This window comes from Gossypium hirsutum, chromosome A05 (genome assembly GCF_007990345.1).
Source record: "Gossypium hirsutum isolate 1008001.06 chromosome A05, Gossypium_hirsutum_v2.1, whole genome shotgun sequence".
Taxonomy (NCBI): Eukaryota; Viridiplantae; Streptophyta; class Magnoliopsida; order Malvales; family Malvaceae; genus Gossypium; species Gossypium hirsutum.
The window spans coordinates 17976674-17991451 of NC_053428.1; the positions used below are offsets into that span (position 1 = coordinate 17976674).

A 14778-nucleotide genomic window follows, 5' to 3' on the forward strand; every position below is an offset into this window, starting at 1 on the left:
AAGGAGGTGAATGTGTTTGGTCCTTTGCTATCTAAAAAGGAAAAAAAACAGAGATATTCACAGATCCAATGGCAGGAAAAAAAGCATCTACTGGGTGATGCTTTTCTCTTTCTTCCTTTAAAGAGAGAAAGTAGAAGTACAAAGTGTGTTTGCATTGCATGATTATTAAATGAAGCTTCCACGTGATTTCTTGACACGGCCAGCCTACATTTGTTTCCCTGATCTATAACTACAACTATACCACACATCTTACCCTCTAGCTTTAGGTAGGGTTCCATCCTGCAGTGCTGCCATTGTGTATTTTGTGTTCTCCACCTAAAATCCGCTTTTGTCCCTTTTCTCTTTCTTGTTTTACCTAAATGACACAATTCTCTTCTCCCCACAACTAGATAGTCGAAAGTTGGAAGCTTTTTTTTTTTTCTTCTTTGCAATTAAAATATGTACTTAATTTGTTATTCTGGCCACCCACCCTATATATATTTGTCTTTTTCTTGTGGTTACAAATTAATTTAATTTCAGGAATGTCACTTAACAATATTGAAAAAAAATGGTGACTTTTCGTTTCAAAACAGCGGAATGACATACTTGTTCAGGTGTGGCTGTCTGTCATGCTGGACGGGCGAGAGCCCGTGACAAACATCAAATTTTTTAAAATTTATTTTACCGCATTTAGTCAAAGTTAAAAATATGCATCACACTTGGTAAAATAAAATGCAACTTACTTTATAAATTTAAAAAATTTTAATTTACTAATTGATTCTTAATTCATTATTGGTGTTATTATTCGTGAAAGATAAAAGTAAATTTGTGTTTTAAGTAAATAGTTATTAATAATTTAATAATTAGTTATTTATTAAAATTTAAAAAATTTAAAGATAAGTTAAAATTTTAATTTTAAATTTTAATATTATTGGATTATTAGATTTTAGTCACACGTTCACTAACTTACATTATCCCTTAACAAGGCGAAACATGATACGTTAACTCCATGAGTTAATAATTAATTTGGTCTTAAAATTATAATTAAAATATTATTTTAATAATAAAGTAAGAATAAAATTAAAAACATGATCTTACTATATTATTTAAGTAACGTTAAGAGAAATCCGAATGAAGTTGATTGGTTTCATGCAAGTTTCTCACAACTGCATTTACTTCAATTACCCATCTTTAAAACAAAACCAAATTAAATAAGAATAAGAATTGCAAAAAAAAAAAAAGGAAAAGAAAAAAGGAGAGACGACCTAAAATCTTGAAAGTGTGTTTGGAAGGGAAAAGAGGGATTGTATACAATCCTACTCAACAACACGAGAAAAGGCGAAGGAGCTGCCCATGCGTATATGCAGGGGTGGCATGGTGCCTAGCTCTTAAATTTTTAAAAAAATTTTAAATTAATAATAGTAAAATTACATTTTGGCCCCCTTTAAAATTATAAAAATTCAATTTAATCCCTTATAAATTATAAAAATATAAACTATAAAAAATTAAAAATTCATCTGGCCCCCCTAAAAAGATTTTCTAGCTTCGTCCTTGCGTATATGTGGTGTTTCACGAAACATTTCAAACGAAATAAAAAATCATGGTGAGAAACTATGCACATTATTCCTCCCGAACTTTTAAATAAGAGAATAATGTGTTTCAGTATACTTAAAATCCACGTCCTCCTATACTAGCAGTAAGACCCATGCCAATCAAACTAAGACTTGATCGGTACACATGAATATATTTAACCACATTTAGGGACTTGTAGGCTTTTTAATGAAATAATATTTGATGCACTATTATTATATAAATCTTCTGCACATCAATGAATAATAACATACATCTCACCATTAAATAAAAAAATGTTGTAGACTTACAAATAAATACTAGTAATTTTTTTAAACACAATCCAATATTAATTTTAACTATTATAAATAAATATTAATAACTCTCGTGTATATATATAGGATCTTAGAAAATAAAAATTATGTTTTTTGTTTTATTAGAAAATGGAAAACATTCAATAAAACGTGTTTGGTTGAAAATTTTAAAATTAGGATCAAATTTAAAATATTTGTAATTGAGAGTTAATTTTTTAAAATTATGACGAAGTCAATATAATATATAAAAGTTGAGGGCTAAATTTGTTATTATATCAAATTTTTAACTGTTACGTCAACTTGCGCTTTATGATTTTAACGAGAGTGACTAAAATGACTAAACGTAATATGGGTGCTTAAATTATAAACTTTTTTTTATTTTGAGTGCTTAAAATTAAATCTTTTATATAATTGGGTAACTATTTATGTAGTTTACCCTTTTAACACCAGAAACTTATTATAACCCATCTAAGCAGAATAATATTACTGTTAATAGTTTTTCAAATATTAAATGTTAGTTTGAATACAAATAAATATAAGTTTTCTTTTTCTTTTTTCTTTACGTTTTTATTATAGAAAAATAAATATCATTATTTAAAAAACATTATTATTTACCTCTTTTAATTTTAAAAAGTAGAGAATAATAATATAAAATTAAAAATATTTTTCTTATTTTGATCCGGATAGGGTGTTATTAGATGGAAAGTGAGAGATGGTACTTCTATCCCCATTTGGGAGTATTGATGGTTACTTGGGTTCAACCACGTCAAAATTAAACACCAAGGAGGACTAGATCAAATTTGTATACAAGTACTAGAACATGGAATGCAATATTAATAGTAAACCCGTATATGGAGGAAGAAGCTCGATGTTCTTGTTTGGAGTCCATAAAATTTTAGGAGTACTCAATTGGCAGTGATTACAGCATGTTTTCAGGTTTACAATACTCTAATGTCCCTAAATACAGTAACCTACCTCATCTGGTTAGTAACACATCTATAATTTCATCCCAAACTTACACACTAAGATGTACTTCACTGTTGGAGATGTTTGATCCTTACTTAATTCTTTTAAAGAATATTGAGCTAAAAAGGGAAAAAGAAACAATATAAAATAAAACAGTTTATAAAGATTTAAAATTAAGTATGAAATATAACTAGATGGTTTGATAATAATAAATTATGAAAATTTTCTTTTATAGGTTTATCCTTATTTTTCAAAAATATTCACGTTATTTAAAACACATTATTTTAAATAAAGTAAAAAATCACATTAAATTATTCTGATTTATTTTTGAAGGATATTATAATATTAAAATAAAATAAGGATAATATAATATTAAAATAAAAATCTTAAATATATCTTTATATTTTCTTTTATTTGAAATTATTTGAGAAAAATGTAGCTTAAGAAAATTAACACAATATTGTTTTGGGGGACACAACCCAACGAAGATTGAATCTTTAAGATTTATTTCTGAAATATTATAATTTCAGTGAGATTACAGTTTGAAACGTTATGATTCCAATGGGCCGCCTAAAATTAAACAGATTAACAGAAATATTCAACCCCTCTCTAACATTTCTCTTTTCAAATATTATGATTTCTGGAATCTGTTTGAAATATTATTATTTCAGTTCCAACGAGAGATACTAGGAACATAGTTATCCATTAATTTTTTATATTTATTCATATTATAAATTCAATATTTAATTAAAAATCACATCCAATCAATTTAAAACAAATATATAATAACTATTTTAATCCTCTAATTTTTCAATAAAAAATATTTTGACTCTTTATTTAATTTTCGTTCTTTTAACTATTAAATTTATTTATTTTTATCGAACCATTAAAAATAGATAAAAAATTAATAATTTTTTAATTTTGTTGATATGGCATACAATGAAATGTTAATATTTAATTAATTTTTAAATTTTAAAAAATATAAAAAAATTTAATTTTTTTAAAAATTAATTAGTTATTGATATGACAAGAAATTAAATAAAAAGTTAAAATAATTTTTCTTTTCAAAGTTGAGGGTGCAAAAAGATGATTATGCCTAAAGGTCAAAAAAAGCTTATTATAATAAAATAAAGGGCAGAACAGTAAATCTAGGCGTACATAGGGTAAAACAGTAAATCTAGACGTATCATGGTTGAGTTTGTTTTGATAAAAACTTGTTCAACAATTTATCAACACGCGCATAGCGCGTCAACGATAGCTGTAAGTAGATTCTGTTTTTGATTTTTAGGGGACTCTTGAGAGCTGTAGTTTATTAGTAGTTTACCCCCGCTTTTTATCACTGTCACTCACTTGCTCTCTCTCTCTCTCTCTTTCTCTCTTTGTCTCCGCCCTTTTCTCATGGATCCTTTTGGTCTCTTCTGTACTGGGGCTCTTCTTGCCTGCGGTCTTTACTGGTTCGTCTGCCTTTTAGGGCCGGCCGAGCAAAAGGGCAAGCGAGCCGTCGATCTCTCCGGCGGCTCCATCTCTGCCGAGAAAGTTCAGGACAACTACAAACAGTATTGGTCTTTCTTCCGCCAACCAAAGGAGATCGAAACCGCCGAAAAGGTTCCAGATTTCGTCGATACTTTTTACAACTTAGTCACCGATATTTACGAATGGGGTTGGGGTCAGTCCTTCCACTTTTCTCCTTCCATTCGAGGGAAATCTCACCGGGACGCTACGCGCCTCCACGAAGAGATGGCCGTCGATATGATCGAAGTCAAGCCCGGAGATCGAGTCCTGGACGTCGGGTGCGGAGTCGGCGGGCCCATGCGTGCTATCGCGACTCATTCGCGAGCCAATGTCGTGGGCATCACCATCAACGAGTACCAAGTGAACCGAGCCAGGCTTCACAACAAGAAAGCTGGGCTAGATTCGCTTTGTGAGGTGGTTTGCGGGAACTTTTTGGAGATGCCATTCAAAGACAATACCTTCGATGGTGCGTACTCGATAGAGGCGACGTGCCACGCGCCGAAACTGGAAGAAGTGTACGCGGAGGTGTTCCGGGTGCTGAAACCGGGATCTCTATACGTGTCGTACGAGTGGGTGACGACTGACAAGTACAGAGGTGATAACCCTGAACACGTGGAGGTCATTCAAGGTATCGAAATAGGCGATGCTTTGCCTGGTCTCAGGAACTACAAGGACATAGCGGAGGTTGCAAAAAAGGTGGGCTTCCAGGTTGTTAAAGAGAAGGATCTAGCCAAGCCACCGGCCTTACCTTGGTGGACCAGGCTTAAGATGGGGAGAATCGCCTACTGGAGGAACCACATTCTCGTCACTGTTCTAGCTGCCATAGGGATAGCTCCTAAAGGAACCGTTGATGTTCACGAGATGCTGTTCAAGACAGCCGATTATTTGACCAGAGGTGGGGATTCTGGGATATTTTCCCCCATGCACATGATTCTCCTCAGAAAACCCCAAGTCCCACCTACCCAATCTTAGTTATTTCTCTTTTAAAAAAATCTTAGGCCTTGAGGTAATTTATTTGCTGCATTGTCTTCCAGTTCCATCTCTTTTTTTTTTTTCACTACAGCCTTCCTAAAAAACATTAATTTCCTAGGTTTCTCTTTTATTTTATTTTTCTACTTTTCTTAGTCGAAATCATGTACTTTCCCCTTTTTTAATTCAAATTCCAGTCTGATCGTCGGCGATGAAGGAAAAGGAAGGAAATTTTTGTTCTTTTTTTTGAATGGATGGAAATTTTTGTCGATTTCGAGTGGTTGTTTGTAACTTGGTTGAAACACAAGATCAACTTATCTAAGCTTAAGCTCTCAAACTATGGATCCAAACCAAACACTTCTCTCCCTTAAAATCTCCTCGGAGTTTTCCTTACTCATCGTCTCGATTTATTCAACCCCAATTTTGTATAGATTCGTTTGTAGGATAAAGAAAATATCAAGGTTGTAGATCTAAGGTCACGTTATTTTTAAACTGGAAAAGAATGAACTACAATTGTGATTCGTTATATATATAGTTAAAAGGACATATACTAAGAAAATACTCTGGGTAGTGTGAGAAGTAAGGGCACATGTAAGGTTAGGAAGTTTTGCAAAGCCGCTTAGGCTTTTAGATGGCGAGCGCTGGCAGGCAAGGCAAACGCCAAAGACCAAAAGGCTGTTCGGATCTCTGCACATCTGTTCGGTGTTTTTGTATGTTTTGTCACATTTTATATAGGGCTACATGTTAGAGGTTACGTGGGCCACAATTATGTTGGATCTGTCAACATTTCCTCTCCTAATGCACCTGATCATTATTATTATATTAGTAGCTCTCTACCTAGGCCTGTATGAAAGGGTTAAATCAAGTTTGATAAAAAAGTCCCAAGTGTTGGAGTTCGTAATCTAGTCTTATATTCGATAATGACGGTTGACAAATGGGAGCTTACGGATTTGGCAAATGGAAAGGAGGGTCGTCTAAAGTGGCTTTACTAGGAACCTATACAGGACACTTTTCACATTGAGGATAATTAAATTGCTGTGAAATCAGCCATTAAGTGACGCAAATGCTTTTTACATGTGGAAAGTGAAATCTGCTATTCATTTTAATTTTCCTTTTATGAAAAATAAAATCTATTACCGTCGCCCTTAATACTGCCGGTTTAATATATAAAACCCAATGATGCCAACAATTTCATGACATGAGTTTGGGTTGTCTTCGCACACTTTATAAAAAACAAACTAATTTCTATTATTAGTAAATGGTTAAATTTTGGTATTACTCTATCTACTTTATTAAAGTTGTGAATTTAATTCTTTTACTTTAATTTAGTTACTTTTAGATATTATATTTTTTAATTTTTAAAATATCAATTCTCACTAAATAATAATTGTTAAATTTTATTATTTTTAAAATCTGACGCGGTGAATATATATTATTATATGTGTAATAATATTAAAAAAAGTGATCAAATTGAAGAATATGAACTGAATCTACATATGTATGCATAGTGCAATACTAGTAATTGAATTTAATTACTATTGTTTGGATTAAGAATAAAATTTTAAATTTTAAAAAATAATAATAATATTTAACATTAATAAATTAACTAAAAAAGGTGTCATGAAACTTGGTTGTTTTCTTTGAAAGGCATGAAAACTTTTGTTATAATGACAGGTTTCATCTCTGCTTTTTTTCATACTCTATGGCAATCAACCAACCATGTCTATCTCAACACAAGAGCTTGCATTTATATCTATACTAACAGGATTAATCCATTAATCTATAATCATATTTCAACTTTTGATTGAGTTGATGTCATAAATTAAATGTTCATTAATTCAATTAAAGATTATAAAATTACCTTTTCATGTATGAATAAATTATATCACTGAAATGATATTTTTGTCCTTTTATATTTTTAATAAAGCCAGTAAAATTTTAACATAAAAGATGAAATTTAAATCCATACAGCCAATATTTATAAAATATTTTCTTTATTACAACTAAAGTTTTATTTTTATTTTTTTATTCGTTTTTAAAACTATTACACAAACCGGTTGATCCACATTGTTTGTATATAATTAATAATGTTACTGATTGAATTGGTGTCGCAAGTTAACTCGATCCAACTCAAGAAAAATGACAATAACATGACAAATCATTAGAAAGCATTTAATATTCTTAATATGACATATTTATCCATTTAAATTTAGTTATACGCATAAAATAAACTAAAATTTTGTTTTAATTTTGTACATATTACATATGTGTTATTATCATTAGCTTCAAATATTACATTTCATTATTTATTGTCTGTTTTGTTAAACGCACACTTATATTCTAAAAACGTTGTTTCCACAAGTATGTGTGTGTGGTAGAAGTTATAGTTTATTTTAAGTGTTTTATTGGGTTAGTGTTATGGATCAATTGGCCACTGACTCAATTATGTAATCATTAAATTGTCCTGTCATGTACAAAATAAGCTATATTTTTGTCGTTTTATATAACAAATTAATAAAAAAATAAACATAATAAGATTTAAATTTAAAACACCATACACGATAAATAATTAAATTTATTATAATGAATGGTTTTTATGTGAATTTTTAATAAATATAATTTTTTGGGGGTTGGCTTGGTATAAATCTAATTTATTCTCTTTGAAACTGAACCTGGCCATACTCCCATTGCCATCAAAATTAAAAAATGAAAAGAGGAAATCAAGCCCAAATGTTCAGCTATAGAAGCCCAACTAATTTCAGTGAAGAAGACCTTTTAGATATCTCAAAGGGTTTGGTTAATAGTATCCTCAAAATGGTACTACTATATCTATATTTCTTTTTCAACAACGAAAAGGACTATGAAAAAATCCAGCCCAGTCAGTGATCGTACAAAAATCTACCATCCCGAGTGCTCAATAACAATGCAGAAAACAATGCCAGCAACATATGTGGATAATATCAATGGAACGAGCCAAAACGAGTGGTTACCATTTTTGAACGATTAGATTTTTAGATTTCATCTTTATTCCATGGTTGTTTTTTGTTCCCGAGGGAGCAGTCCCCTGTACCAACTCCAGAAACACAGTTTCTTTCTCACTTGTCTTCCCCCCCTCACCCCTCAATGGCTGCAATCACTAATTTCTTAACTAAGCCACCTACTTCCGATCTTCACTTCACCCCAAAACTCACTTCTCTTTGCTCTCATGCTTCTTTTCTACCATCCCTTGCGACTAGGCCCAGATCTTTTTCAACAAAGCTAGGAACAAGCACAAGCTCTCGCTTCATTACCAAGGCTACAGCTGCTCCTGGGACCAAGAATGCTCCGAGTGATGAGCGAGTTCAGAAGGTTCACAGCATTGAGGAATTCGATGAAGCTCTCAGGAAGGCTAAAAACAGGCTTGTTGTGGTGGAATACGCCACTAGCTTCAGCTATCATAGCAGTAAAATTTACCCGTTTATGGTAGACCTTAGCAGGACATGCAACGATGTCGAATTCATCCTCGTGATGGGTGATGAATCGGACGAGACTAGGGAGCTTTGCAAAAGAGAGAAAATTACGAAAGTCCCGCACTTTAGCTTCTACAAGAGCATGGAGAAAATCCATGAAGAAGAAGGGATCGGACCGGACCAGCTGATGGGTGATGTGTTGTACTACGGTGACAGCCATTCGGGTGTGGTTCAGCTTCACAGCAGGGAGGACGTTGAGAAGCTCATCGAAGACCACAAGCTTGACCATAAGCTGATTGTTCTGGACGTGGGGCTCAAACATTGTGGGCCATGTGTCAAGGTGTACCCGACGGTGATTAAGCTGTCAAGGCAAATGGATTCGGTGGTTTTCGCGAGGATGAACGGTGATGAGAACGACAGCTGCATGCAGTTCCTCAAGGACATGGACGTGGTGGAGGTGCCGACGTTTTTGTTCATCAGGGACGGAGAGATATGTGGAAGGTACGTAGGATCTGGGAAAGGAGAGCTTATTGGGGAGATTCTAAGATACCAAGGCGTTCGAGTTACTTATTAGTGGGAAGCTCAAAAGTAACTCATACAAAACATCAATTATGAAAATGTAATATGTGTTGGACTGAGTTTACTATAGTGAAATGAATTGTACTCCACATTTATCTATATCTAAAGGACTAAATTTTTCTTTGTTTTAATCTTAATTAGTAATGATAAATATGCTTTTCTTATTGGTCACTTGTATAGGTACTTTAATTTGTTGGTTAACTAACTCGTAATGGTACAAAGTGTATATGCAAGAATAATGCAATATTTATCATAATTCATATGGAATTAGGATATAATATAGCCTTATTTTTGTAATTTAACTGCCGCAGTTTAGCTTTAAGTTTTAAGATTAAATCAGACAACTGTCTACCACATATACATGATGAACAGAGTGTCATACATATATATATATACCATTTGCATCATATGACATCCAACCATAGACCGTTGTTAGTAACTGAGGGGAAGGCTGGACGCTGTATAGGAAGCCGGCCTTTTTGGCAAACGCATAATTGGTTTAAGGATTTGGCAAGGAACTCTTTGAATAATCAAAGCATCTTTCGTAAAGCGACTGTAGGGTTATCAAATAAGTTAAAGGTTTGATTCGAGAAACCTTTGGCTTTATTGGCAACTGGAAAAGGAAGATCATGCTCTCGACTCCCGCCAATTTGACAAACTAATTCACTAGGAGCGCCAGTTGAGGGTGGAGTAGCTGAAGAGGTGTTGAATATTTAACAAACGCTTTGGAAGGAAAATCGAGGGTGGAATGGCAATAGGAACACCAAGTATTTCCACAAATGCCCACTTGCCCGCCAGAAGTAGAACCATAAAGTAGTGCTAGAGTTGAATACGAATACTGGGCTGTGATGAGGATGTCCTTAAAGCCGAAGCAATACGTTTCTACAAAGAAATGTATATGGTGGTGGGCAAGTCTCTACTAACTTCTCCGTTTGTAATTGCTTTTTCCTAAATTGAGTGCGAAAGCTGAAGAGTAGCTCAATTTTGAGATTTCTTCCAAGGAGATATGAAGCACCTTATTTGAAATGGCACCTTTGAAGGCTTTGGAAGTAGACAACTTTATTTGAGCCAGTGGGATATTGTTGGCCAAGCTATTTGTAAGATGGTCAAAGGGGTTTTCATGAGCCAACCTATTGAATCAATGTTGAGCAGAACATTGTTAGTTTAATTCCAAAAACTTGCAATCTTGAAAAATTGGTGGGTTTTCAACCCATCGGTTTATGTTAAATTTTGTATAAAGTTCACATATAGTTAACCACGAACCACTTGAAAGGCATTATGCTATTGCTTATTTCTCCCAACCAAATTTCTTTTATTGCGGATAGAACGATTGCTCGACATTCTTATTGCTCAGGGGTTGATACACTCCATGTGTTTGAAGATAGCAAGAAAGTATGAATAATAATTAAGGTTGATTTAGAAAAAGCTTATGACAGGATCAAATGTGATTTTATTATAGAACCATTGAAAGGAGGATTATTGCAACATCAAATACAAGTTATCCCACATTGCATATTAACTATGTCAATGCAAATTTTATGGAATGATAGTTTGATTGAGGAATTTAGACTTTTTTTAGAGATTAGGCAAGGAGATCCACTGTTTCCAAATCTATTTGTTTTTGGTATGGAGAGATTAGGTTAATCATTAAAAGGGCGGTTGACATTAAGAACAAGAAGTTGTTTTCTGTGGCAATGGTCTTTCAATTTCACAACTTTTCTTTGCAGATGACTTGGTTTTTTTTTTTTCCTCGAAAACATGGATTAAGCGAGGGTAGTGTAGGAAACAATAGATCAAATTAGGAACTTTTCTAGGTACAAGATTGATGTTGAAAGGACAATTATTCTCTCACCAAATATCAAGGAGAACGCCATAGATTCTTTACGACATATTGTTTTCTTTACTAGCAAGTGGAGGACTTGGGGATGTATCTCAGTATTTCATTGTTCCACAAGCGGGTAACTTCAATCACATTCCATTTCATTTTGGAGAAAATTAAAAAATGGTTAAATGGATGGGAGAATCACTTTAGTTAAGCCAGTGCTCTTGCTGGTTTTGAATTATTTTATGTAATCTATTATGATCCTTTCTCCATGCACGTTGGTGGAAAAGAGAAAGAAAGAGAGTTTTCTTTTCTTTACAATTTGGTCTTTTACCATGAAACTCTACTTTTTCTCCTAAATTCTTTAAAGATTTCCATAGTCACCCAAAAGGAGAGCTAAAGTAAAGATACTAGAGAGTTAGAATACATCTTGGAAGCAAGAAACTGGAGTTGGAAGTGAAGAAAGTTGAGGAGAAAGTGAAGAGATTAAACAGACAAGGTATGTACTTCAAGAACTTTAATTTATTTAATTTTAATATAAGTGTAGAGAATGTTAAATAGTTGAATTAATTATGAATATGCAAATATTATGTATGAAATTGAATTAGTGCATTGAAGTAGTAGAAAAAAACAAAATAAGTGATGTGGAATTGAATGTTAAAAAGAGAACATAAATAAAGTGTGATGGAATAATGATTACATCAAAAGTAATGGTATGATGAAATTATCAAGTTAACTTGCATTTATGATATATGGTGACTAAATTATAAAGTGTACAAAAATCTATAACTTAAATAAATTATTATGATGAAGAGTTTAAATGATGTCTTAGGTGGTACAGGATAAATTTAAAGGTGATATTAAAGTGAAATTACGTTAAATGATGAATTCTCGTGGTGCTAGGGACTAAATTATAAAGTTATGAAATATATATAATTAAAATAAGGTAAATTGTGATAAAAATATACGTTAAAGATATGTGAGTTTAAGGATTAAATTGGATAGTAATCAAAAGCATAATGATTGTGTATGTTAAATGAAAGTTAAAAGAACCACGAAAAAGTAAATGTTACCGCCAAAACAGTTTCTGGACAGCATCGTTCAACTTTGAATTAGAGATTGTATAAATCGAATTAGAGGATTTAATAATTAAAGTTTATTGAGCATAGTTTCACATAGAAGAAATAGTGTAAGCAATGAAATCGTAGATTATGAGATATAATAAATTTTGTGAGATAAGGTCAGAATAATTTCGGGATCTCTTGTTCTAACTTTGAAAAATAATAGTAAATTGTAAAAAAAATTTGTTTAGGTGATGAAATTTATATGAATAAAATATTAATGAGTCTATTTTCAAGGGAAATAAATGAAAAAATAATACGAGATTTGTATTAAAAGATAAATAATTTTTGAAGAATAAATTGTATTTATAGGGTTATGTAGAAATTTTGAAATTTTTATAGTAAAAACTTAATGAATCTAGTTTCAAAAATTAAAATCAAATCTTAATTTCAAATTTTGTAGATTGATATATAAATAATTTATTAACTTTTACTCAAGTTGACAATTTTGCTAAAATAATTTAATTAGTAAAAATTGATATTAATGTTGCAAATAGGCATACAATACTAAAAGCCATAAATTCTCGTATAAATACACGTAGATAAATGATGTGGAATGGAGAGGAGGAGGAGGAAAAATAGAAGAAGAGTATGATGCTAAGAAACTATTTTAAGTGATAGATTTAGTAACGCATAAGAATAGTTTAGTGAATTGTTAAAACATTAAGTGAATAATTGTAATATGATGGCTTAATGAAATTATTTGTATAACGTTGATAGTTGTGTCAATCTTATAAATTTGATTGAGAATCAAATAGTGTTGGAATGGGAAATAGAAACATAAGAATAATAGTGAATTTTCATGATATAGTAATTAAATTCCATAAAGCGTAAAAATAATATTTTAATGTGAATATATGATGCCATGAGTTGAGAATAAGTTATATGAATGAAGTAAAAAGTAGAATAGGAAGTAGGTACTAGACTATAAAGAAAATTGAAAACTTGGAGAAATTGAGAAAAATAGAGTGCATGTTGCGACGTGGCCATCTGACGTCGTGACGACGCCCCTGATGTTAAAAAAATGTGTAAACAGGTTCTAAGTGGTCGATAAAACTTAAATAGAGCTAATGAAAGCTCAATTGAAACTCGAAATGAAACCGAAATTCTATACTGACAACGATTTGTTTGGTTAACTTGATTAGGGAGAATAATTGAACTGGTTTTCTTTGAAGTTGCTTCGGCAACGAATGTAACATTTTGGTACTCGGACTCGACAAGCGAGTCCGGTATAGGGGTCATTACAATATTATTTCCATAATAAAATTCTCGAAAATTGACCAAATCACCATTTTACGATAAAATTACTATTTTGCCCCCTATTTTCCCCCATTTTTTCATTATTTCATCTCAAAGTTTGATACTTAGACCAATTCAAGTTCATAATTTATAATAAACCTTTAATATAATTCCACGAGTGATAAAAATTGCACTTCTACTCTTTTAAGGATGCTATAGGTTGCCCCTTTTGTTTGGGCCAGACAAAATTAATATTAATGGAACTGTTAATTCAAACCTATAATAAGTTTTGGCAAAAGGCCTTTTACGAGACAAGAATTGTAACACCCTCAACCCATATCTATCGTCGGAACAGGGTTATAGAGTATTTCGAGAATTTCTGAATAAGTACAGTTAAGTCGAGTCAAACTTACTATTCATAATCAAAAACATTCAAATCATCCATTAAGTGGACCCTCGAGGCCCAATATGAATTTTAGAAACAAATTGGAACTCATTCGGAGACTTAGAGAAATTTTCGCAGAACTATAAAATTTTTCATACATTCAGGGCTCACACGCCTGTGTGGCCTAAGGACACGCCCGTGTCCTGACCCCGCGTAACTCTCTGACTTGTATATCATGAACAAATTGAGATCACAGGGCCAAGTCACATGCCCGTGTGCTAGGCCGTGTGGTGAATTTAATTTTTGCATTTAACGTGCTGACTTCACACGGCTTGGGCAAATGCCCATATCCTAAGACCGTGTCCTCCACACGGCTGAGACACACGGCCGTGTCTCTGCCCGTGTGGTCAATTTGAAGCTAAAATTCAAGATGCAGGGTACACATGACCACAACACATACCCATGGGGCAAACCGTGTGTCACACACGGCCTAGATACACACCCGTGTGTCTACCCGTATGGACAAAATTAGGCCATTTTAAGACTACATTTCTCACCCTATTTATAATCAATCCTGGAAACAACCTACCAACACAAAAATATGTCCAAACCAAGCAACCAAATCAACCCAAACACAAGGTTTTCATCTACTTTATGATATAATACTTCTTTACTTAAGTTTACCAAAACAACTCCATTCATTACCTTACCAAGTTCAACTTCTAAACATAAGTATTCAAACATCAACATATTAATATTACCAAATCACATCTTTCAAAATTTACCCTATACATGCCATATAAACCATAAGATATTTTCAGAATCTACCAGTGGGACTCTGGATAGTGTGTCCTGATGCGATGATCCGATCTAC

General features: G+C 32.6%; 2 protein-coding genes across 2 annotated transcripts; both read left to right on the forward strand.

The window, feature by feature from the left end:
- Nucleotides 1–4069: 4069 nt before the first annotated feature.
- LOC107937575 (24-methylenesterol C-methyltransferase 2) lies at nucleotides 4070–5580 on the forward strand. The gene has a single exon (XM_016870478.2). It carries the CDS (start codon nucleotides 4227–4229, stop codon nucleotides 5310–5312), a length of 1086 nt encoding a protein of 361 aa, XP_016725967.1. The 5' UTR covers nucleotides 4070–4226; the 3' UTR covers nucleotides 5313–5580.
- A 2495-nt stretch (nucleotides 5581–8075) lies between these two features.
- On the forward strand, nucleotides 8076–9468 carry LOC107937556 (thioredoxin-like protein CDSP32, chloroplastic). Its single transcript, XM_016870455.2, has one exon. It carries the CDS (start codon nucleotides 8433–8435, stop codon nucleotides 9330–9332), a length of 900 nt encoding a protein of 299 aa, XP_016725944.1. The 5' UTR covers nucleotides 8076–8432; the 3' UTR covers nucleotides 9333–9468.
- Nucleotides 9469–14778: the final 5310 nt, after the last annotated feature.